Raw genomic sequence first — 25,925 nt, 5'->3', positions numbered from 1 at the left:
ATGCCTGCATGAATGAACAAGATGCTCCTGACAAAACCCTAACAAAGAAACAGAAGAGGTGGAAGCAGGGCCAGGTGACTCGGGAGGAAGCAAGACACTGTTTGAGCATACAGGGATGGGGTTAGGAAAGCCAAAGCCCACTTGGAGTTTAATCTGGCAAGGGACATAAGTACAACAAGAGTTGTAAGTAAGAATGGCTTCTACAGGTGCTCAGGAGCTAAAGGAAGGTAAGACTAGGCAAGGTGTGAGCCTGCTGCTGAATGGGGCAGGGGATGTGGTGACAAAGACACAGAAAAAAGACTTTGGTACTCTATGCCTTCTTCACTGGTAAGACCTGCCTTCAGGAATCCCAGGCCCTGAGACCTGGTGTAAGGAAGATTTATCCTCAGTGAAAGAGGATCAGGAAAAGAAACATCTAGACAAACTTCAAAAAAAATCTCACAGAATCTCACGTTGGAAGGGACCACTGGAGGTTGACTTGTCCAACCCCCCTGCTCAAGCAGGGCCACCTAGAGCCAGCTGCCCAGGACCATGTCCAGACTGCTTTTGAATATCTCAAAGTATGGAGACTCAGTCACCAGACAGTGCTCAGTCACCTTCACAGTAAAATAGTGTTTCCTGATGTTCAGAGGGAACCTCCTCTGTTTCAGTTTGTGCCCATTGCTTCTTGTCCTGTCACTGGGCACCACTGAGAAGAACTTGGCTCTGCCTTCTTTGCACCCGCCCTTCAGGTATTTATACACACTGAGGAGATCCTGCTGAGCCTTCTTTCTTTTCTCTAGGCTGAACAGTCCCAGTTCTCTCAGCCTTTCTTCATATGAAGTCCCTTAATCATCTTAGTCACCCTCCTCTAGACTCTCTCCAATAGCTCCATCTCTCTGGTACTGGGGAGCCCACAAGTGGATACAGTACTCCAGGTGTGGCCTCAGCAATGCTGAGTGGAGGGAAGCTGTTGAAGCAAGTAAACTTGGAAGCCATTCCCAAACATAGGAAGGGCAACGTGATTGGGATTAGTCAGCACGGATTTATGAAAGGTAAGTCATGCCTGACCAACCTCGTAACCTTGATGGGAGAGCAGTGGATACTGTTCACCTCTACTTTAGTAAGGTTTTTGACACCACCATCACGTCCTCATAGACAAGCTGGTGAAGTACCAACTAAATAAGTAGACAGTGAGGTGAACTGAAAACTGGCTGCACTGTGGGGTTCGAGAGGTTGTGATGAATGGCACAAAGTCCAGCTGGAGGCCAGTCACAGTGGTGTACCCCAGGGATTAATACTGGAACCAACACTGTTTACCATCTTCACTGATGACTTGGACAATAGGACAGAGTATACATACATATTTGCAAATTATATAATTGCAGACACTAAGACACTGTTCACTTGAACTACCTAGAAGCAAATCTGCAAAACTAGATCTTTCAGTAGTCCTTGTCAGAAATATCTCAATACAAAAGTTCTTAAAACCAAACCAAACCCCTCCTTTCAGTGCAGGTTGATCATACTTAACAGAAACAACTGAAAAGCGACTGATTAGAACTAATACAGTTTACAGTCCATCCTCAGCCACAAAGACAATTTTGGCCTACATTAACACCCTGGCTGAAAACCATGGTGGTTCAAACACTGCTGTTCAGGCACTTGCAGGACAGGTCAGCCAATTCTACAAGATATTGGGAAGATACCCAGTAATAAAACAGGAAGTAGATACTAATGTGTCATCTCCTAATATGTAACATAATAGCCTTTAACTTTGGGCTCAAAAAAATCCTTCTGGAAAGTAAAAGAAATCTCTCAAATTAGAAGTTGTATTCTGTTTTGATTCTTAATAGGATATTAGCAGCTACAGTCTCAGAAACATGCCTTTTGCTTTATGTCTGCCTTACATATTACTTAGACATGGCCAGCTTCAGAGCATGTAAACACCTGTTCACGTGTACTCACTGCAGATAAAACTGATCTCAAGCACAGTCATTCACATCTCAGCATACTTCAGCCCAGACTAGAAAGACAGGTGGAATCCTCCCTGCAGCTGACAGGTCTGATGCTCTAGCGTGGTAACAGATCCCAGAATTGAAACATAAGACTTTGGTGCTAATTCTTCCTTACTTCAAAGAAAAAAAAAAAAAAGCATTATCAGACTTGCTGAACAGTATGGGAAATGGTAAAGGACAGACAGGAATAGATGGAGCAACTGGAATAGTCATTTGGTGGAAGAGATGCAGGCAAGAGCCAATGTAGGGCAGAGTAGCTAAAAACAGAAAAAGGGAGCAAAGAAGGTTACAGCAGAGGAAGGGCAAGAGCAAGAATGTAAAGCAATATTAAAACACTCTTGGGCACTGAACCTGCCTTTTAATTACTACAAGCACAAGCCTTTTCAAAGTCTAGCTCCAAATACAGAAGACAGCCAGACAACACTAATGGGGCATTTTTTAGAGTACAATGAAGAACTCCTAGTGTACTTTATTTAGATTTGAGAGGTCCTTTCTCATATTTTACACTTAGTAGTCTTGGTTAAAACATTATTAAACATCTAAAACCAGGCCTAGGAAGCTGAAGTGTCTCTAATAAGTTAGCTGGCAAAGGATGGCCAGAACTCAATTAATAATCCCATTTGCTATAAAAAGCTGTACCATCACAGGTTTGTCAACATTAGCACCAGTCTAAAGCATCTGGAAAAGAGGGAAGATTGAACCACTGCTGTATACACTGCATGCACCTACCCTGCAAAAAACAAACTTTATTAATCCCATTTTGGTTTCAGGTTAAGGAAAGAATGATAGTATATAAATATTACTGTGATACTGGGAAGAAGCCACTCTGCAAAATAATATCAAAAGAAGTTACTGAAATCAGCTAAATGTTTATTTGATGGGGAAGGAAATTCCAAAAGACATTTAGTCTTATAATTACAATCAAATAGAACACATCTTGACAATATTCTGAATTGGGATGCTCAAGATACTCCTAATCTACTTAAAAAAAAAAAGTAAGTACTGTCAGTTTGACATTTTCTTCCCCCTCTGCCCTGCAGTTGAGCCTAGTTAGATACTAAATACAGGACTGCCTCATAAGTTAAATAAAAACTTCTGGTAAGAAATTATTAATTTGAAGGTAACAAAAAATGCTAAAGGGCAAAGAAAAATGGCTACATCCAAGACAACATCCAAAAGAAAAGTATGTATTTTGTAATTACTATCACTTTTATCAGCTTGCTAAGTCTGAACTGTTACATTAATAACTATAGGATTGTCCCTATGTCTGTCCACCTTCCATTAAAGCTTTCTTAGGCAGAAGGAGTGCTTCTTACTATAAACACCTCGCTGATCTTCTAGGGAAGATAGCTTACTAACTATCCCACAGGAAACAACTCAAGCTCTTTCTTAATGATTAATAAACCCCTTGCCTCTCTTTTGAACCAGCTCCTCAGACAACTATTTGACCAGAAAAGAAAAAATATTTACTCTTTGCAAAGAAGAAGCCATAAACAGACTGTTAAACTCTACCACTTTGCCAACCTACTTTTGTCATTTCATTTCTTTGCTTGAGTTTAGCTCCTACTGAAGACTCCCACAGACTTTTTGTTCCCAATTCCTTTTGAGCAGAATTAATTAAAAAACCTAACATACTGCTTTTATTTGCACGTTTCTAAATACGTTCTTCATTTAGAAAATATTAATCTCACTTTATAAAAATATAACTCCTAACTGAGAATGAAGCAAGTCACTGACTTCAGTCATCAGCATGGACAGACCTAACAGAACAGCCCAGGCCTCCAAAAACACTTGATGCTTAAGCCATGGGCATTGTGATGCATCCTTTAGCAAGCACTGAACACTACTACAGTCTGGTAGTAAAGATACAGATCCCCAGAGATCTGCAATACCCTTAAACTGCCTCTTTCATTCAAAGAGCAAGCACTAGAACACTCATTTGATGAAAACTACCCAATACATCAGTTTAACTGTATAATCAGTACCACTATGATAAAGTATGTAATACCTTAGATACAGTAGACGTGTCTAAGTTCATTATATTTATTACAATAAAAATATCATCAGGATGTACACTTTTCCATGCAGACAGGCATAATATGGCTTCTTTTTAAATTATGTAGAGTAATCAGGCCATCTCTAACTGGGAACAGTAACATACAGATTACAAATGATTTCAGGGTTTGCAGCATTTCTTCCCCCAACACTCTAAATCTATTTCTAGGCACGCCATGCCAAGGATGTATTTTCAACTGTACTTCAACATATACTTCAATCCAGCTTGCTAAACATAACTGAAAGCTCTATTAAAGCGCAAGCTGGCATGCTTGAATCTCTACCATATTAAATTACTTAACTGAGCAAAAATATCGGGAAACACCCCCGCGTTTGCGGCCATCATGCCATTCCCTCCAACGACTTGTACACTGGCTTACTATTTTATACCAGGAACCAGATACGGGACATGCAGAATGCTATAGCTGTTTACTCACCTACAAAAATACTATGTTTCACTTTACAGTTACAAGCTTACACCAACCAAAAGCAGAAAACACTTGTGAGACATTAAGCTAATACTAGTAGCACTTTTCAGAGAACAAAGCTGTCAGCTGAAGAGACAGGTGCTTACCTTACATGCTCTTGGAAGGGACAAAGGCAATTTGCTTTCAACTTTATCTCATGAGCAAGCTTAGGTTCCAAGGACAAGTCCATCCAAAAGAGCAGATACCAAGCCTGGGAGAAGAGCAGCCTTGAACTAAGCTGTGAGGGTCAACTTCCAAAAGGAAGAACCAAGCTTGTCCTGACAGCTAAGCGTTGCCTTTGGGTAAAAACCCAAATGCCACTTTAGTTCAAAATTTAGGAAGTTGCTAAGAATTAAAGACAAATGCAAAGCACACCCTCAGCTTAAGCAACTCTAAGCAAGTGTTGCTGGCTAAGAAGGAAGATGAGGAAGGGTTCACGACAAGTTCCGTCTCAGCAGCTGCTGTAGTAACAGGGGGAGGCTCAAACACCGAGGCTGTTTCAGGAGTAGTGTCCTCATATGTAAACAGTTTAAATAACAGTTGGCTTAAGAGTCAAAGATTTATCCGAACTTTAAAACCCACCTTTTTTCCTCTAAATAGGTTTAATCCCTTTACTTAAGCAGGTTGAAGACTGGCTGAGAAAAGGAAAGAAACCAGAGCACTCTCTTCCTGCCAGAGGAGGACTCTGAGGAGCCACACACCAGCAGAAAGGCTCCCGAGCCAGACCCCTGGAGGTACGGGAAGCTCTGCAAAGCTGAAGAAGTAGGAGTAGGGAGTATTCAAAACGTGTCACACACACAAAAAAAAGGAATCACATCGCGGAGAAAGCAGTTTTAAGCCGTTTGTTTTACTCTGGTTTCTGATCAGCCTCTCGGGGCGGGGGGGACGGGACACACACAAGGGAAAGGAGCGGGAAGACGCGAATGTCACCGCCTCGCTCACTTTAAACTCGGGTTGAAACGAGACCGACCCACCCACGGCGGAGCAGGCGAGCGAGCCGGCCGTGGGCCGCGCAGCGCACGCCGGCCGCCCTCGGCGAGGCGGCGGGAGAGAGAAACGCCACGGCGAGTGGGGAGCCGGAGCGCCGGCCCCCCGCTCCCCCGCCAGCGGGACGGGGGCTGCAGCTCCCCGGGGCGCGGAGGAGGTGGGGGGGGAAGGGGCGGCGCGGGGCGGGCGCAGCCCCGCACGCGGAGGGGCGTGGCGCGTGGGCGCCCCGCGCGTGGGGTAACGGCCGCCGGGGGAGGGAGGAGGCCGGCGCGGCCGCGGAGGGGAAGGGGAAGGGGGGGGGAGGGGGCGGCGAGGCCCGGGCCCGCGGAGCGTGCCCTGGGGCGGTGGGGGAGGGGGCGTCCGGAAAGAGCGGCGCCTCCCGCGGGAAGGGAAGCGGCGGGGCCGGCCGCGGCGGGGCGAGGCCGCCGGGAGGGCTGAGGGGAAGGGCCCGGGCCCGGGCCCCGGCGAGGCGGGGTGGGGGGTGTCTCGCCAAGGGGCGACCGGCCCGGGCAGGGGAGGGGGCCGCGGGCGAGGCCCCGCCTTACCTCCCGCGCGGCGGCAGCTCCTGCCTCGCCTGCTGGGAGCGGCGCAGAGCCGGAGCCCGAGCCCCTCGCGCCGGACGCCGCTGCCCGCGGGTGGGGGGGGAGGCGGCGGCCGAGCTCGCCCCAGCCCCGCACTCCCGGCCCGGCCCCGCCCGCCGGCCCCGCCCCCTCCCTCACCCCGCCGACCACCATTGGCCGAGGCGCGTCCGGCCGGAAGGCCCCGCCCCCTCCGAGACCCACGGCGGCCAATCCCCAGCGACCACCCCTTCTTCCCTTAAAAAGGGCAGGCAGCTCTCCCATTGGCTGAGACTTAACCCACGCCTTCAGATTTCTATTGGCTTTCGCCACTTGCAATCTTCTCCCTCCGGCTTTCTGACTGGCCTGCTCCAAGACTACGGGAGCACGTCGCCCGCCTGCTTCTCGCGCTTAGCAGCCGCTGAAGGAGCTGGGATTGGCCGGGCCGGGCCGGGGCGGGGAGGGGGTGTTGCCCCTTCTCATTGGCCGTTAGGCAGCAGGGGCCTCGTCCTCGCGCGCTATGCCCTCGTGACGCCGACGTGATGACGCACGAGCGGCCTGGCCTGGTTCCCAAGATGGCGGCGCGCAGGGCGCGGAGGCTGCGCTGTCGTTAGAGGCTTCCGCGCTCCGCTGGGCTTTCCTCTCCCACGCGTGGCCTGTGAGTGCGTCGCGCCTGCCCGGGGCCGCGGAGCGCCGGCGGCCGGGGCCGCCCGCCCTCCCGGGCCGCCCGCCGGCCAGAGCCAGGGGAAGAGGGGAAGGGAGCGGGGAGGCCGGGGCGGGGAGCGAGCGCCTCCCCGGGCACCGGCCGCCGCGTCTGCGGCGGGCGGGCGGGCGGGCCGGCCGGGTCTGGGAGGAGCTGCACACACCCCCTCGCCGGTTTGGGGGCTGCAGGGGACGGAGCTGGGCTCTCGGTCGGATGGTTCGTCTGAGGTAGGATGTAAAAGAGCCGGGATCGAGCTCCTGAAGTCTTCTCTGTGTTAATGGGGTGCGTAAAAACGCAGAAGAAAAACTTTTTCTTTTCGGTCGCTACGGTTTGGATTGGGATGCTTGAGGTGGTTCGTTGAGGATGTTGTCGCGTCGGTGGTTTTTATTCCTGATTTTGTAATCAGAAATGCTTTCGCTGCTCGCAGAAGCGGGTCTCGTCGCTTCGGGCGATTTTGGCGTTAAGAGGGTTTTAAACGGTTCAGAGCGTTAGGAAGCAAAATAACTTGTAAGGAAGAAGAACCGTAACAGTTGTAAAAAAATAGCGCATTCTTGGTAAATGTGATGCGAGTGTGTGGTCGTGGCACGGCGCTCTTGTGTTGGGTCTGGAGATAGTTTTAAGTAGCCATTCACGTATTTGTGACAGAGTTTGGATTAGCCTGTGATCGGTACCATTAGTTGTGAAGGTTCTTCCAAAAACAACGTGGAGCAAGGACGGTTTCCTTTATTCTGAAAAAGAGAAACTTTTTGAATTTGAGCGAGATGCTGATTGCAGGCATCGTTTTTCTGGCAGTTGATGTGATCTTTCTTCCGTTTTCAGAAGGGAAACATCTGGAAAACTAACAGCTTAATTTTAAGTGTTTTAAGTTTGGGTCTTCCTCTGACTGTTTTGCTTAGAGCAAATATATTGCATCATATTTTAATCACTATTTGTTATGCGAACCTTTGCAGGTGACTGCAGTAATTTGTGCGTATTATCTGTAGCTTATGGAATTACAGTAAGTGTAGTTTTGTGCCGGAGAGAAATAAAGGCAGCAAGATAGTCTTCGTTCTTTACATTGAGGCATGGCTGAACATCAGTCATAACTCAACACCAGAAAGTTGCCTGCAGAGCTTTGTGATGTAAATATACCTACCTGAAGTGCTGGTAAACACAGGAGAGTAGCACACTCTTTGAGTGTAATCAACTGCCTGGTTTTTCAACAACGTTAGATACCACCTTACTTTACAGACTCACATCAATTGTCTTGGTCTTGGTATGTGAAAGAACGCTACCATTGTTACCTTTTTTTCTTCAAGTAATACGAGTACAGACCACTTTACAAAGCTGTTTGCCAAGTGGTCGCTGCTATCTTACCAGCCAGGGATATTTTCGGGAGACCAAGTATTTAAATTGCCATTCAGACTGACCTAATGAATGTGTTCCCTAGTTATGAACAGCGAGTTGATCCCCCCCCCAACTTTTCAAATCTTGCTGCTACCATCACTGAATTGCTTTTCCCTATTTTGTGGACAAAGTAGGTGAAAGTTGTTCTACTAAGAAGTAGCAGATATTGTTGATAATGCATTCTTGAAGTTTCTTTATTAAACAGATAATAGCAAAGATAACCTGTGTCTATTTCTTTGAATTGATTTTGCAGTATATGGGGAGGATTAAGAGCAAGGTTAAACATTACTTGTCTTTGAGCGTAGAAAAAGTCCCTTCCAACGGGTAAGACTAAACACTATTCGTCTTTACTCATCTTTGAGCAGGGATGGGGAAGTCCCCTCCATTTTTAAAGAAATCATTTTGTTTTTTCTTAAAGGTTCTGAAGCGACTATCTGAAGACTTCATTTTTGAAAACTTAAAAAGCAAGAACAATTCTGTTTTAATAAATGAAGGAGAATAAAGAAAATTCCAGCCCTTCTGTAAACTTGGCAAACCTGGACCATACAAAGCCATGTTGGTACTGGGATAAGAAAGATTTGGCACATACACCGTCACAGCTAGAAGGGCTTGATCCAGCCACTGAGGCACGATACCGCAGGGAGGGGGCCAGATTCATATTCGATGTGGGGACACGTTTAGGGCTGTATCCTTTAAACTCATGTTGGTATGAAATGTCTTTATGAATGGGAGTTTTCAGAATAAAATGTACAAGAAATGTCATGTGTTTAGTTATCTGTTCAAATGTTTCTTAATCATTAATCAAAAATCTTTTTGAGTTTACTTGCCTTTTGATGTACTGTGTTCCTACACAGTTTTTATCCATTCATTGGATAAACAAGGTTTCAACTGAACTGTTTTAGCAATAGAGAAGTAAGGTGATACAGACTTGCCAATTAAGGATAACTTTTGGTAGTTAGGGAAGTCAGTCTTTTACTACATGAATCTACGTAACTTCTCAAATTTTGCATTTTGCATTCATTTGTCTACCTATTTTGAGGTATGTATCTGAGGCTTCTAACCTCTGCCTCCCCAGTCTTGGGGGTTTTTTTTTAGTTCAGGTTGGGATTTACAACTCTGTATATATTAGTAAGTTCTCCTCACTGTCCCACTCTCTCATAGACTGCCACTTAAACTTTTTGCTTCCTATATTCCTATGCTTCTTTTAATCTTCTCAGTTCTTTGTTTAATAAAACCTGTTGAAGATAAAATTTTACTCTTCTCCTTAAAGAGAAGAGCAGGGAGCATGTTCAGATTTTATTTGTATTTGTAGGTGTGAATAGTTAGTAACTTTCCTCCACACCAACACTTTAACGTGAAGTGATAATTGTTCCGTTCCTTCAAAATACTTGCTGCTGGTTTTGACCTTCTCTGAAGCAGGTATGGTTTAACACGAGCATGACATTGTGTGGATCCTGCTATAAACATGATTGGAACTTCACACGCTTCCAATAAATGCTTTGGATATCAACTTCATCTGGGCTGAATCATAGTATTTACACAGTCTTGAGGGGTTTTGTGGCTTTTTTTTCTGAAGCTCCTGTTTTACTTGCTGTTTTTTCTAACTGGTCATTGAACAGACAGTTACTTGAGGTACTCGAGACAGCAGCATGTATCTTTTCCTTTGTGCATGTTTGGTTTTAAATTTGGTGTGTGCCCTGTTTTAAAGTCCTTATTCTGCACCACAGACATTATGATACTCTAGCAACCGGAATAATTTATTTCCATCGGTTTTATATGTTTCATTCCTTTAAACAATTCCCAAGATATGTAAGTATTTACAGTATTGATGACTTAATACAGTGATTGCACTAGGCATGGACTATTTGAAATGGTGATAAGTCACTTGGGTACTACTGCTGGCCACCACTCTGAATGATGAAAAATCAGCATTTATCTTTTGAACATTACAGTTTAAAATACACTATTCTTGCTTGTTTACACATTTCTGTTTATGCTTAGAAGCATATTTATATTGACCTTGCAGTTATGTCTTGCTGATACCGTTCTTTAGAAAGAGTAACAGCTATAGTTCTGGTGCTCCTATATTGGCTAAAAGAAAAAAAGCAGTGTTAATACCATCTTAAAACTGCTTGACAGTCTATGCTGAACCAGGACAAATTCTTTGGGTTTCTGACCTTGAAGTAAAGTTGTATAAAATGGACAGTCCTCCAAATTTTATATTCTTCCTTTGAGAAAGTAAAAGCTTAAATTAACACTAATAAAATCAGAAATTAATATGCTCATAAAGTCTTTCCTGGGAAACTTCTACAGAACTGTTAATGGAAACTGACAGTGCTTTTACAGTGCTATACTGTATTGCACATCTACATACAGACAACTTTTTGAAAGCACTTTCTTTTTTAGGTGACAGGAGCCTGCTGTCTCTTCCTGGCAGGAAAAGTTGAAGAAACACCTAAGAAATGTAAAGATATAATTAAAACAGCTCGTAGCTTGCTAAATGATGTACAGTTTGGACAGTTTGGAGATGACCCAAAGGTAAAAATACTCATGTTGAAATTGATTTCATCTTATTGTACTCCAGCAAAGTGGCATACATTCATTAGAGCACTAGCTGATTTTCAGTTGTTCTAAATAAAATGATATGTTCAGCATGCATTTATGGCTCTTTTGGGTAATATGATAGGTAACTAAGAAAAGAATTCTTTCTAATACAAGTAGCTATGGGAGCCTACTGGGATAATCATTTGCATTAAAAGTTTACATTTGATTTCATGTAAATTCTGGTGTTATTTTGGAAATTAAAGTAAATTTAAGTAATTCTGGTCAAAGCTGGGAATGTCATCAAGACATAAATCATATTTGACAGTCTTAATGTTGTTTTAGGAAGCAATTAATAGCAAATTTTAAGTCAAGCAATAGAACTACATCTCAAAAGTATTGAGAAACTTCCTGTTTAGAGTATTTGACTTAGCAAAACTATGGTTCTCTCAAAATTTGCATATTATAAATAGCAGAACGATCTGAAACTTGGTAGAGAAATGTGGTGAGAGCTTACCTTTTTGTCGTGATTTTGTATGTTTGGTACTTTCATGCTGTGTTTGGTTCAGTTCTTTCCTCCATGGAGTAGAAGGAATTTTAAACACCACATCCCCTCTCCTGACAAATAAAAGTGAAGAAAAAGTATCTGGGTTTAAAATAATGTTTTAAGTTTGAGAGATTTCTGTTCTCCTTGGAAACAAACCTTAATCAAGCAGAAGCAAAGATGTTTGCCTGGAGATGCTATGCAGTCATGCTTTGTACTAGCATAAAATATTTGTAAGTAAAAGAAGGAATAATATTGTGGTTACCTTGTAACATTCTCTAGGAAGAAGTGATGGTTCTTGAAAGAATCTTACTACAAACAATAAAGTTTGATTTGCAAGTGGAACATCCATACCAATTTCTTCTCAAATATGCCAAACAACTCAAAGGTAAAACATTACAGGGTGAGCAAGTAATGCCTGTTATTAATTTTCAGAAATTAATTTACATTAACAGTGCAAGAATATTCTATTTCAAACTGTTTGCCCTTCCTAATTTTATTTCTTACAACTTTCCCGATTGTTTTTCAGGAGACAAAAATAAAATTCAAAAACTGGTTCAAATGGCATGGACGTTTGTCAATGACAGGTAAGATACTTCTAGGAAACCTTTTGAAAGTGAAATAGTTACTGTTGCTTACTTTATTCTGGGATTAGATATTTCTTTGACAAATGTTTATGTTTTCTGCTTGTTATAGGTTTTCTTTCTTTCAGTTTTTCTTTGCATCATTGCCATAATAGTTCCGTTGAGCAGGGAATCTAGGATGAGTATAGAAGGAGACCATTAAGACCTTTGCAATTTTGTGGTAATGATTTAGTGCTGCGTTAAAAAAAAGCTGCTGTTTGAAAGGGCCAAACCAAATTATAGATCTCTGGGATAGAAGCTGGCTTCTTGCCCAATCTGAGATATATGTGGCACATTCTGAGAAAGGAAGTTAACTTCGCAATTCCATCATGTTCGTCAATGTTTTTTGGGGTTTTTTAAAGCGATGTTTCGGTAATAGTAAACTAGCCATTAAATTCAGTGACGAATACAGGTTTTAGTGCTAGCTTTACAATTTCTTGAATAATGGATTTGCAATACAAGGATCGCATCAATTAATAGGAGCGTGTGTAGAAGCACTTTTCATGTATTGGAAAAAAACCAAAACAAAACGACTCGATACACTTTCGTCTTGATAAGAAGGATTCTACAGAGCTAGGCAAGTTAATTCACCAAGGATGGTTAAATTTAATTTTTAATTTCCATAGCAAACCCTTAAGAAAACATGTAAGTGGCCTGACTATTCAGAAATGCTGAATACATTGCTTTCAGTCATACCTACAGCAGTAGAACACCATTAAAAAAAAGGTACATTTTTGTTCATATGCCTTATTTGAACTAGCCCCGTGTGGGTCCAAATTCTGTAGATAGCACCTAAACTCTCCAAATTAATTTGAGCAAAAGGTTGCTTAGTGAGATGTTTACTTCAGCTGCTGCCAGTCTTGCAGGTGATGATTTGACAGGTGGAACAAAAATGTGGCTTGACTGTAACTGTTAAGTTTGTCAGGGAAAACTTATGTTATTTATCCATCAAACTTTGGACTGTACTTGGAATTAGATGGTGTTTAATAATTGAAGAAATTTAATAATTAAAAAAATGCACTTCAGGAAAACATTAGTATGAAGTTGGAGTGATGTTTCAAATAATACTTATCTCTGTTTTTGAGAGGCTGTCTTGTGCTTACTTAATAGGTACCATATTAGAAGTGTACTTGTTTTCTATGATCCTGGGAAAATAATTCTGTACTTTGCACTACGGGCCTTTAGAATAGGGGGTTCTGTGCTTACGCAGCTGCAGTACACCCCCCAAGTAAATGTCATGAAAGTAATAATAAGAAATAAGTGTTTTAAGACCTAGTTCTTGTGTCTTTTGCTGTTTACTGCTGACCTGATTCTGCCAGTGTTTAAGTATCCCACTGGCCTTCAGTTACATGTAGCCCACTGGAGAGAAAATGGATTTAAACCGCTGCCTAGGGTACTATTTTGATGCATTTAAAGACATAATAATGAATTCATCAGTGAATTTGCAGAAACTTAACTGGTGAGCTGGATCTAAAATTCTTTAAGCAGATCCTATGTTACAGAATCTATGGAGGAAAAAGAAAGAAAAAAGGGAAAAACAAATTTTGTCATTTAAAATTAATATCGGGAAACAGTAACTGATTATGACAGGAACTTAGTCGGTCAATGTCAATAATACCAATAATATCAGTTATTTTAGCATTAGCTTTAACAAAGGCTATTCAAGGGAACCTTTTACAGTTTTTGCAGCTTGATCTCAAACTTGCGTCGTGCTTGACAAGTTTCTTTTACAAGTTCGTGTTGGCTGTTCTGTGGGGGGGGGTTGGATTTATTTAGTACTTGTTTACATTTTATTGAAAAACCTTTGGACGCTCTTAAAATGCAGATGTGGGCATCATTCCCTAACCAGTATAATGCAGTGACAGCACACTTGTGTAGCAGCAAACATGAATGCTGTATTTAGTTAACCCTACAGGTGGAACTACAGTGGAATGTAGCTGCTCAAACCTGGAATATAATGCTGTCTTTTCCCTCTTCTTCCACACCCTTATAGTGTTAGGTTTTCTATTTTTAAACTCCAAACCTGATGTTCCTATGTGGTGTATTGCTTCTGTAGGCATATGCCCTCTGTATTATTTGTGTAAAATTACCTTGTTTCATTATAGCAATAGTGCAGAAACAGTTTAGTTTTGTAAACTCTTTTGTTTAACAAGGCTCTTAACATCTCAGACAATTTTAATTAAAGTGTGGTGGGATTTTTTACCCTGTTAATTATAGCTGTCGTGCATTGAAGTGTTGTACTTTGACAATCAGAATTGTCTTCAGGGTTGTGTTTTGGGTTTTTTTATATTCCAGTCTCTGCACTACACTGTCACTACAGTGGGAACCTGAGATCATAGCTGTTGCAGTTATGTACTTAGCAGGCCGTTTGTGTAAGTTTGAAATACAGGAATGGACGTCAAAACCAATGTACAGACGATGGTGGGAGCAATTTGTCCAAGATGTTCCTGTTGATGTACTGGAAGGTATGAAAAACATTTGCCATAAACAGAGAGGAGTATTTCCTTTAACTGTGTGACCTAGGTCATAAGTAAATGCAAATTGCTTTCTATTTAGGTTTTAGTAAAAATAATCATGTGTAGAGTGTGTAACTTGGATCATATGTGCTATGCCTTAACTGGGTTTTAAATTGAACTTATTAGACTGGCTTAGTCTGGAAGCTTATTTAGTTATCATGATTAGTCTTCTAGTCAGAATTTGCTTTATGACTTGTTTAGTTTATAACACAGATAATTAGCTGCTAAGTTGTCATGGTGTGCGTTTTCTATTTTTTTAATGATTCCCTTCTCCCATTTTAAATAAGCAGCTCTACAAACACTGGAACTAATGGAGCCTGGTTTCCAGTAGTTTTCTCATTGATGATTGACCTCTTTAACCAAATTATGCTAGGTTGTTAGGGTTTTTTTACGGTGTACGATGACTGAGGAACAGATTGTGGGGATCAATTCTGGTGTGTGTGTGAATTCTGGTAGGGGATGATTTATGGATCTTTTTCATCAATACAAATATCTTAGTACTATTCCTTTTGTGTGTATATATTGCTCATATTTACCTGTTGCTTGCCCTCTTGAGGGAGAGAACCCCAGGAAGTTAATAAAATAAAGCAGGACCTTTCTTGACTCTTGTTAAGTAAATTGTGGTTATGTGGCCACTAATTTGTCTTCACTAAAATTTTTACTGACTTACCTGGTACAAATGCCAGGCTAAGCATACTTCTAGTTCCGTAAATTGCTTTAGAAACCTTCTTTAAAAATCGATGCTTGTCACAATCTGGCATTGGGTTCTATGGAATTTTTAAGTGAAACAGTATGTGTTGCTGTTCAGGTGGTTTAGCCTTTGTTGCTCTTAGAACTTTCAGGTGAATACCATACAGTTCTGATGATTTCTTGAATGGTTACCTGTTCTGTTTGTATTACAGTTTTTTTCAGAGTCCCTTCAGTTTCTGATAGATCCTCTGCTGAATCCTTGTCAAAGAGGGTTGTAGAATGGGAATCTCTCTCCAGTTTCTGCTACTGCATTAGTGAATGTTCATGGAAAAAACTCATTTAGCTTTTCTAGAAAGGTTTTCTTTTCCTTGAGTGCTGCTCTTGCACCTGGTTATCAGTTGGTCCTACACATTTTCTTACATACCTTTAGCTCCTAACGTATTGGAAAAATAATTTAGTACTAGTCCTTTACTTAGTTTCCTGAAACTTTTTTGACTGGCCTAACTAGACATGTATGTTTTAACATACAATCTTTCACCCACTTTCTTACTGTATTACTGTCCTGTTGTTACACAGTTACCTGGTTCTCCAAGCACACAATAATGACATATAGTATATTAATACCAAGACACTTTGTTCTTCTTCTGGAAGGAGTGCTATAGAATCATAGAATCTTTTGGGTTGGAAAAGATCTTTAAGATCATCAAGTCCAACTGTTAACCTTAACAGTGCCAAGTCCACCACTAAACCATGTCCCTAAGCACCACATCTACATGTCTTTTAAATACCTCCAGGGATGGTGACTCAACCACTTTCCTTGGCAGCCTGTTCCAACACTTGACAACCCTTTCGGTGAAGAAATTTTTCCTAATATCCAATCTAAATCTCTCCTGGCACAACCTGAGGCCATTTCCTCTCATCCTATGGCTTGTTACTTGATAGAAGAGACCAACACCCACCTCACTACAACCTCCTTTCAGGTAGTTGTAGAGAGCAATAAGGTCTCCCCTCAGCCTCCTTTTCTCCAGGCTAAACAACCCCAGTTCCCTCAGCCGCTCCTCATAAGCCTTGTGCTCTAGACCCTTCACCAGCTTCATTGCTCTTCTTTGGACATGCTCCAGCACCTGAATGTCTTTCTTATAGTGAGAGGCCCAAAACTGAACACAGTACTCGAGGTGTGGCCTCGCCAGTGCCAAGTACAGGGGGATGATCACTTCCCTGCTCCTGCTGGCCACACTGTTTCTGATGCAGGCCAGGATGCCGTTGGCCGCGTTGGCCACCCGGGCATACTGCCGGCTCACATTCAGCCAGCTGTCAACCAGTACCCCCAGGTCCTTTTCTGCTGGGCAGCTTTCCAGCCACTCTTCCCCAAGCCTGTAGCGTTCCATGGGGTTGTTGTGACCCAGGTACAGGACCTAACATTTAGCCTTGCTGAACCTCATACAGTTGGCCTCAGCCCATCGATCCAGCCTGTCTAGATCCCTATACATCTATATGTTGTTCAGCATAGGCAGAAGAAATTCAGAAATGCAAGTATAAATTGAAAAATAGTCTGTTTTAAAAAAGTCAAGTAATATTTGCAATTAATTCTTCTGAAGTTGATGTCTAGTAAAAAGCTTAGTTGATAATTGTGTATTAAATATACACTTGCATGTTAATAGGGGTATAATATTTTGGATTTTTTTTTTTTTTTTTTAAGACATCTGTCATCAGATCCTGGATCTATACTCACAGGGAAAACAGCAAATGCCTCATCATACTCCTCACCAGTTGCAGCAGCCACCATCTCTTCAATCTACACCCCAGGCACCTACAGTACAGCAATCGCAGCAGTCCCAGAGTTCAGAGCAATCACAGACTCAGCAGCAAAAAGAGTCACAACAGTCAGCACAACAACAGCAGCAGCAGCAGCAGCAAACACAAGCACAGCAATCTAAAAAGCCCTCTCCCCAGTCAAGTCCTCCTAGACAGATTAAAAGACCAGCAGTAAGTTTAACTTTGAACTTTAACTTGCATTTTATTTTCAAGCTGATCTGATGTCCGTTTGATTTAAAGGCTGCAGTGTGCAGCAGACTGCGGTTAGCTTTAAACATGAGCCTAGTAATTAATTTTGTATGGTAGACTTCCATTGGTTATATGGCAGGTATGTTAGTGTAGAACAGCCTTTCCAGTTTTGGCATACCACATTCTTACTGCACTTGAGGCAAAACCAGTGGAGAGACTTTTAAGTCAGCATGAGCTATTAGGGTTCTAATTGTTTGTGGTTCTGTGCTATCAAATTTTGGTTTTGCTATTAAGCAGGCTTGTTTTAGGGAAGGCCTCTTGTGCCATACATGAATGTAGAGATGTGCACAGTGATGATGAAGACATTATTTGACTCTCTGGTCTTTGATTACAAATGTAAGAGAATGGTGACTTCTAAAACTATGTCAAAATTCTTAGAAAAAGTCTTTCAAAATGATCAAATAACAGTGGAAGCCTATAAATGCATCATACATTAAAGTCTCACTTTGTATTATCACCTCATCATTGACAATACGAAGGTACACTGGCAGTTGGATAATATCACAAGTACTCCGAGTGCTTTTCCACAGTCATCAAGTTCAAATGAAGCTTTCAGACTTTAATTTACGCTTTTTGTGGTTTTTTTTCTCACTTGCAAGTTATAAAAAAAAAAAAAAAGCGTTAAAGTGTTACCCAAATCTTCTTGCATGTACTTAGTAAGAAGAGTGCCTTCAGAAGTAAAATCTTTGCAACAAGTCCATTTAGGAAGTAAATTTTGTACAGCTTTTACAGATTTTGCTCTAATTTGTAATTAATGCATGCCCAAGCTAGAGAACAGACATCAAGAGGAAAAAAAAAAAAAAACAACCAAAACCAAAAAGCCAGGAAATGCAACAAATGATAGAATGAAATGGAATTGGAAGAGTGCGGCATCTTCATAATAGCAGCCTCACAAAAAAGAGAAAAAATGAACTCTGTAAAACATTGGTCTTGTAATTGCAAAATATAGCCTAGCACTAGGGGAAAAAAAATCTACACTGAAATAGTATAAATAAATGAAAGTTCTTGCACTGAACTTCAGAGTTATTCAGCATAGAAAGCTGATAAAATGTGTTAATTAGCTTGAAAGTTGGGAGAGCTCTTTATAGGTAATGCGTATTTCTTTTCATACTTTTTGTGCCATCAGCACAAATTCTCCTTGGGTTGTCAGATCTGTAGGGCAGGGAACTCTTTTCTTATTTTTCTTCAGCAAAAATGCCTGGGACAGTTTGGCATATCAGAAACTGTAAATAACGATTTGGATTTTTCTGCGTGTGTCCATCTGACTGTAAGTTGTTATGAATGCTTGTTCATTCATGGGAAGGCTCTACCTCTACAGTACTACTGATTTCACCTTATCCCATGTGTTAATGAGCTACCTCATGGAAAAAAGTGATGCCTTTTGCATGAATAGTATCTGTTGTTCTTTAACAAATGCCTCTGGTCAAGCCCTCAGAGCAACTTGCCTTTTCTTGAAATTAAGTTTGAGGTTCATCACCTAATAATTAACGAAGTGAATAGTACAGATAAAAAGGTAAGTCCTGGTGCCCTGTAGGCATCCAGAAAAAATAAAAAGCAAAGCGTGACTCAGTAGGGTTTTTGTAGGAGAACAGCACAAACAGCATGAATCTGAGAAAAGCAAATGATCTGAAATCTTTCTTTCTCCAGAAAGCAGTCTATAAGAACAAGATGTGTAGTGACTGAAAGATTTACTTGGTGCTTCTAAAATGTTCTTCAGTTAGATGTACCATAAACCTTACTTAAAATGTTTGCCCCATTCTATAAATAGGGCTTTGCATGACTTGTTCTTTGGTTTGTACAGAATATAAATACACTTTCTTCCTGGAGGCCAGATTTTCCATTTACGTGAACTCTTATAACTCCATTACCTGCTACTGAGCCAAGATACTTTCAGGCAGCTGAGGCACTGGCCCATGACTTACAGACCCATACCAGATGTCTAAAGCATCTGCAGATCCTCTACATCTCTGGTGGTGAGGAGCACTTGAACATTCAGTTGACTTCACTAAAAATATACTGGTGAATCATTAGATGTAAATAATATATTTAGTTTGATTAAACTAGAAATTGTTAGTGGGAACAATTTTTATGCACATAGAAACAGCACTAAAAGAACAGTTCTGTTGTGGTATGGATTGAGCTTATTATGAAAGTACTAAATAACAATCAGCATGCTAATAAATAATGTTGACCCTTGGTTGTCATGGCTGTATCAATACAAACTACAGTGCAGTAGAAGGACCAAAAGAAAGCTCATCTCTACTTTAGCAGCTGCCATTATTAGAGAAGTGATTTAAACTTTTATAGGCTTTGATTTTGTTGCTTTTTGGTATTTTTTTTTTTCCTTCAGCATAAATACAGCTTAAACTGATGTTTGGTTTTCTGTCTGCTTGTTCCATTCTAATGTTGTAACTCAGTGACGTTATTTTCTGAACATTGCTCCATGTTAACAAATGCGCAATAATTTAATTGCTTGCCACTTGAAGTGATCAACTGACTTCGCAGAATGAGTGATTTTTTGGAAATGTTGCAATACGTAGTGGAGACTTGCTTCTATTTGAAAGTGCAGGGAGATCTGATGTTTGCATGCAGTTTTACAGACAAGGAATTTAGTGCTAGAAAATTGAGAAAGGACCACCCAAGTAAAATGAAGGCAGCAGATGAGTCTGTGAGAGTCACCAAGAAAAGTACGTATGTTTGGAATGGGAAGATAAAATAAAGATTGTCCGTAAAAAGCAGGAAGGCAGCCAGAAGGTGACTGGAGATGCAGTGAAATGACTATCCAAGCAATATAAGAATGAGGTAGCCTCAGGCAGGCCTTGGCCAAGTCAAGCAAAAATCTTGAGAATACTCATCAGAATTAAGGAAAATTCATTGTTCAAGTTGGAGTGAAATATATGTCCATTCTTGCTGTGGAAATTAAAGTGATGGGAACTGAGCAACGGTTTGTGAACGTAAAGCCACTAGAGGTAAATAGTCCCTTAAAAAACCCCTTTCATTCAAAAGCTATGTACTGTACCCCTCTGACTTTTATCATTAATTTTAAACACATTTGTAACTAAGCTTATTGTATTTCAAATTTCAGTTAGGTTTTCTGCTTTTTTCAAAGACCATCAGCTAGCCATCTTAGTTGGACTAAGTAAGCTGGAAAGATTTTTCTTACTCCCTTGTCTGTGATTCTTTAAAACACTACAACAAAACGGCAAAAACAAAACCCTAACCAAAAACTTGTGATTGGAAGGATGATGTGAGGTTTTGGGCGTTTTGCTCAGTGTGCATAAATTTTTCTTCTGGCGTAACATTTGGCTTTTATACAATGCTTTCCATCTGAAGGCTTCTGAAATGTTTTACACTGAGCAACACTTTCACTGCCCTCCTGTCCTGGTAAATAAAGCATAAAGGCCTGAAGAGATTTTGGCAAAGGTTGAATGACAGGTCAAAGCAGAATCGGGAACAGAGGCCAAGTCTCTTGCTTTCAGCTCAGTGAGCAGTGTACCAGACCATGATGTATGTGCAGTGGATGATAAATAAATTAAACGAGATGTAATACTCAAGTGAGAACAGCAGGAAATGCTGTATCTAAAATAGCTGCTATTTTTTCAGTCTTTTCATTCTGCCAGTTAAGCTGGGCTTTCCCAATGTGATTTGACTTTGTTCAGTGTTTGTGTTGCATCTGTCTAAAGAGACTGGACGTTATTAACCTCTTAATAAAAATATAGGAACAAATAAAGGGTTTGTCCTTCTTCCTTTTACGGGAGGGAGGAGGAAACTGGTTCCGAGTTGGAAACTGGTTCTGGTTTAGTCAGATCTGTACAAAAGCTCTTCAGCAGGCTGTAAGTTGTTTCTATTTTGCTCACTTGTTACCATTTTAAAATGCTTTGTATTTTGCAATGGTCTTTTTTTTTTTTTTTTTTTTTAAACAGGCGGTGTCTCCAAAAGAAGAAACAAAGACATCAGGTAAATGTTAATATTCTATTCGTATTGCTTTCATTTTACTATTTTAACCAGAATAAGTAATTTGCTGACATGTGCTTAGTTTGTTTGCTTACAGGCTTGGCAGTTCTAAACTATTTTGAACCTAATAATGTGTCTTTAAATATACACTGTAACTATTTTTAAAATGTTCCTAGCTGCAAAACTTGAAAAAATGGAGTATAACTGTGCCCCAAGAGTCCCTTGATACAGTCTGTACAGTAGAAGTCTTGCTAAACTACTCGACTCTCAATTTATAACTCCATGCATCATTTAGAGTAGTTCTTCAGCAAGCTGTGGGACCTTGAAGTAACTGAAGGTACCATGTCATTAAACAGCTGCACTAATAAGTCGTCTGTTCGTAATCAGTGACATTTGTAATTGGTTGTTGGCATGGCTGCCAGTAAAAGGCATTTTGTATCAATATATAGTCTAGCTTAAGAAATGCTTCACTGCATAGCTTGAACTTGTAGGCATGTGTTCCTTTGGAAGACTTGTATGTGATACTTGATGCCACTTTATTTATACAAAGGTCTTGATTTTAGTTTTCTTTATTAAACATACCTAGTATATAGGATTTCCACTGTACTTTTGTATATGATATGGTAATTATTAGAATGAAACTAGAGTTGGAATTTGGAAAATATTGCAGAGCAATAGCCAATTAGGAACTTCCAAATGTTTTTTAGAACCACCACCACCATCTAAAATTCCTAAAATTGAAACTTCACATCCACCAATACCTCCTGCACATCCACCTCCAGGTAAGCTTTTATTTTCTTAAACACATTTACTCTTGCCGTTAATTGCCTTGCTTTTCATTCAGATGGTGGTAATGGTGTGGGGGCAGGGGTTGTAGCCTTAATTAATCAGCTTGGCAAGTAAAAGCATTTCCAGACAGAAGCAAAAAAGTTATGATGGAAACAAGACTATACTAGGTGGACAAAGGCAAAACAAAGCTGTGACTGTTAAAGGCCTAGAAGACTAAAACTAATTGTCACTAGCAGGCAAAAAGGGACTTATAATATGGCATCTGCCATCCTTTTGAGAACATATTACTAGAGTAGCTTCCAACTGTCCTGTAGAAGTCCTCCATGTTACATCTTTAGTATAGAAATTCTGCAGGTGTGTAACTTCTAAACAATAAGGGGGATACTTTCTTTGCTGTGTTGCAAAAGAGGACTTTCATCTGTCAGAGAACTTTAACACTGCACACATGCCTTATGTTTGCAAAATAAACTGTACTGTAGTAAAAATGTGCTTCCAGCACCTTGATGCATTAGCTGTCCTTCCAGTGACCCTTAAATATGACATACATATTTTATAGACCATGGTCCATAATGTAACTGTAAGATGACAGCTTCTAACAGGAAACTACAAGAGAGAAAAACAGTCCTCTGAAATATAGTAGGACCATTTTTCCCACTTGTTAAAATCTAATTAAGAAGGGAGGGGTTCTTCTAAATATCATGTTCATTATTCCTTCAGTAGTTAAATCTTGAATGCACGTCTTGCATCCAGAATGATTCTGAAAATGAGCAAATGGGGAAATTATTGCCTGCTATAATTTAGGAGCTGGAAGTTATTGAAATCATAGGTACCACAGCCAGCATACCCACCTTGCATGATACAATTATGTAGCTGTCCTAGGGGACAATTTTGGTGTTAAAATTATAACTGCTTAGATAAGGTAAATCCTATTTAGGCAGGTAATGAAATTGTTTCCCTTGTTATCTAAAAATCTTCCTCTTAGATTTTCTTTATACAAGCAAATCATTGTGTAAGCACTGAAAGATTTTTAAGAACAGTCTTTAGAGGCCAGCTCTTGTCTTTTGGGGCTCTGAGGAAGAATCAGGTGAAAACTAAGAATGTTTATTGATCAAATGAATAGAAGTACTAGAAGGAGGATTTATCTCAAATTCCGTTTAGCATTGTCAGTTTAGTTGTTGCATGTCACGGGAAATTACTGCCCTGTATCTGCTTCTAAATAGCTTTTCTTAGTGAACATTTTTAGATGCTTATATACACAAGCAGGGTGGATGTCAAGATGGCCCAAACTCTTTTGTTGGGCATTTTAATACTGACTGTATGACCGTACAGAGATGTTGCCATTAGGTCAGTCTTCTTATTGTGGTATTCCTTACTTCATAATGTCTGCATTAAGAGGAAAAAAAAAAAAAAAAAATTAAGATTCTTATTTAAAGAGAAGACAGCTTAAAGCATGTTCTTCCCAGAAATGGCCAAGTATAATTCTGTAAAATTCTGACCTTTTTATGAACTTCCCCAGACTGTCAGGTACTGATTTCCCTGAAACTAATCAGTGGAACAAAGCTGATCAGATTTCATGTCCCAAGCAATCTATTGCACTATCTTACTTACTTACCCTCCAGTTTTCTTTTTTCTTTCTTTTGGTAAACAGGTTTAGAACTGAGTGTTAAAGACTTGAGACTTTGGCCTGTATTCTCAAATAATATTTCCCAACATGGGAGGCAAGTGAAGTGCAGAGGGTAATCCACCTCCTGGAGTATAAAAGAGGTAGAAAGGAGGCCTGGACTAAAGAAGATTGAAGCACTGGTCAAAAGATTTTTGGTATCTTGGGTCCCATGACTTTTTAAATCTGCTAGTTGTGATTCTGTCCATCCAGTCTGCTAATTTCTGCTTATTGTAGAACAATATTTAATTATAAGAAAATAGTAATAACAAAAGCTGTATTTAACTCTTTGAATGGGAAAAGCTAACCTTGGAGCTTTGTTAGGCAGCTTAGTTATTTTCTAGTGCCATAAGAAGGTCTGACTGGATACCATATGGCATTCAGAGACTTAGAGAATTGAGTCCTCTTTTGATATGTTAACTGGAAGAAAAATGTAAAGTATTCAGAAGCTGTTATTGCCACTATCCTTCAAAAAAATAAATTAAATTTTCTTTTCCAGAGCGCAAGCCTCCTTTGACAACTGCAGTTTCAATGGGAGAAGCAGAGCAATCTACTACTGTGGACTCAGTAGATATGCCAAAGGTCCAGATTCCTCCCCCTGCTCATCCTGCCCCAGTACATCAACCTCCACCTCTGCCGCATCGTCCCCCGCCCCCCCCCCCCACCAGTTATATTACAGGGATGTCCACTACAAATTCTTATATGTCAGGGGAGGGTTATCAAAGTCTTCAGTCAATGATGAAAACAGAAGGACCAACTTACGGAGCTTTACCACCGGCCTATGGACCACCAACTCATCTACCATATCATCCGCATGTCTATCCTCCCAACCCTCCACCACCAGTTCCACCTCCACCCCCTACTTCATTCCCCCCACCCAATATTCCACCTCCTACTCCTGGATATCCTCCTCCACCTACATACAACCCTAACTTCCCACCTCCAAGACTGCCTCCAACTCATGCAGTACCACCTCATCCACCTCCAGGGCTGGGAATGCCACCAGCTAGTTACCCCCCGCCTACTGTTCCCCCAGGTGGACAGCCACCTGTACCACCTCCAATTCCACCACCTGGTATGCCACCTGTAGCAGGACTTGGACGTGCTACATGGATGAGATAGCATGAGGTAATTTGCACGATATCCCTTTATGTTGACTAGGCAGGAGTAGCTAGCCAAAACCTACTTTGTAAAGATGAAGAGGAGGGTAATTTGTATAATTTAGATGAAGAAACGAGGAGGTGAAATGAAAATTTAGCTGATCTGTTTGCAGCATTGTTTATGGTGAGTTATATAGGCTTCTAGATTTTAATCAGCTTTGCAGTATCTATTCTAACTTTGACTTAAGTTTAAATTGTCTTGAGTTACTCCAGCACTGGATTACTTTGTACTAGCAAAACCAGCCATATTGGCTCAATTGTATCAGTAAGAAGAAAATTTCCTTCTAGAAATCAGTGCCTATTTTTGAGTATCAAAATAGCCAGATACCATGAAATTTGATCTATAATAAGAAACTTCATTTTTAGTAATAATTAAAACAACACCATGTCAAACATAAAAGCTACTTTATTTAAGAGAGATTCTGAATGCTAGCTGACTGGAATAATTTTTGAGGTGTTTGCCTTGCTGATATTTTTGTTTGGAATGTACTGGTATCTTAAAGTATTGTATGTTTACACCTATTTGCAAATTCCTGTACATAATATATATATTTTCTAAGTGTGAAAGTCTGAATGTAACAACCTACTGTGACGTACATCCTGGTTATAAATGGGACTACTTCGTTCACATCTACCCAAATAAAATTGATTCTGAATTTAGTGGATTTCCGGTTTTTTCAATTAGTTCAGACTTCATAACTTATGGTACTTACTGCAAGATATTTCAGGGGTGGTCTCCCAAATCTTATTCATCAGTTTATTTAAAAAGAATGTATTTTATTTTATTCAACTAGAAGTATACACTATCACAATCAATCTCTTACTTCATTTTTACTAAAATATTTCAAATGAATGTTTTACACACATTATCAAAAAAATCTGTACTATTACTTTCCCTCCCCAAAAAAGCCAGAGTGGTTCAATAATAGGTAAAAACGCGTGCTAAGGTCTAAAGAATTTTGCTATATACACAACAGCAGGTGCTAACTTTTCCAGTTCTTTGTAAATCATATACAGAAAATATAGCAGGGCTGTAAGATCACAGGTTTAACAGAAATCAAACTTTAAACTGATTTCTAAAGCAGCACAAATAGACTTTCCCCACATTATGAAAAATATACAATTTTATCACTTTACAGTCATGCACTTTGAAAAAGATCAGTAGTACTCTTCCCCCACAGTTTCTAAAAAGATAAAAGGTCACTTTAACACTGATTTCTTTTAATATCTAA

At 40.5% G+C, this 25,925-nt stretch overlaps 2 protein-coding genes across 7 annotated transcripts in view; one reads left to right on the top strand and one right to left on the bottom strand.

Annotated features, from left to right (window-relative positions):
- SETD3 (SET domain containing 3, actin histidine methyltransferase) overlaps window positions 1–6,165 on the bottom strand; it is a 63,998-nt gene extending 57,833 nt beyond the window's left edge. The window contains exon 1 of one of the 2 annotated variants that reach the window (XM_030005309.2): window positions 6,052–6,165. Coding sequence is in view for 1 of the 2 variants with exons in the window: in XM_030005305.2 (XP_029861165.2) it covers window positions 4,627–4,709 (83 nt within the window). In the remaining variant the exon portion in view is untranslated. Of the gene's footprint in view, window positions 1–4,626; window positions 4,731–6,051 lie in introns of those variants that run through there. The other variant, XM_030005305.2, reaches the window with a different exon arrangement.
- A 386-nt stretch (window positions 6,166–6,551) lies between these two features.
- CCNK (cyclin K) lies at window positions 6,552–25,353 on the top strand. 5 transcript variants are annotated; one of them, XM_030005326.2, is made up of 12 exons: window positions 6,590–6,721; window positions 8,406–8,476; window positions 8,571–8,837; window positions 9,880–9,961; window positions 10,559–10,690; window positions 11,520–11,625; window positions 11,767–11,824; window positions 14,156–14,325; window positions 16,766–17,052; window positions 21,054–21,087; window positions 21,792–21,866; window positions 24,033–25,353. In XM_030005326.2, exons 3-12 carry the CDS (start codon window positions 8,641–8,643, stop codon window positions 24,653–24,655), a joined length of 1,764 nt encoding a protein of 587 aa, XP_029861186.1. In that variant the 5' UTR covers window positions 6,590–6,721; window positions 8,406–8,476; window positions 8,571–8,640; the 3' UTR covers window positions 24,656–25,353. The 5 variants fall into 5 exon arrangements, with proteins under 5 accessions (XP_029861180.1, XP_029861186.1, XP_029861191.1 ...); XM_030005320.2 differs by lacking the exon at window positions 8,406–8,476 and having other exon boundaries at window positions 6,552–6,721; XM_030005331.2 differs by lacking the exons at window positions 6,590–6,721; window positions 8,406–8,476 and adding an exon at window positions 6,869–6,993.
- Window positions 25,354–25,925: the final 572 nt, after the last annotated feature.

Source organism: Aquila chrysaetos, chromosome 2 (genome assembly GCF_900496995.4).
Source record: "Aquila chrysaetos chrysaetos chromosome 2, bAquChr1.4, whole genome shotgun sequence".
Taxonomy (NCBI): Eukaryota; Metazoa; Chordata; class Aves; order Accipitriformes; family Accipitridae; genus Aquila; species Aquila chrysaetos.
Note: the sequence above shows the minus strand (reverse complement) of the source record. Positions and strands in the feature narration are given on the sequence as shown.

Bases quoted from the DNA above. Each gene is read 5' to 3' on its own strand.
- CCNK (XM_030005320.2), top strand. From the start codon at position 8,641: ATGAAGGAGAATAAAGAAAATTCCAGCCCTTCTGTAAACTTGGCAAAC. The intron at 10,691-11,519 runs GTAAAAATACTC...AACATTCTCTAG, and splicing joins AGTTTGGAGATGACCCAAAG to GAAGAAGTGATGGTTCTTGA. The intron at 11,626-11,766 runs GTAAAACATTAC...ATTGTTTTTCAG, and splicing joins ATATGCCAAACAACTCAAAG to GAGACAAAAATAAAATTCAA.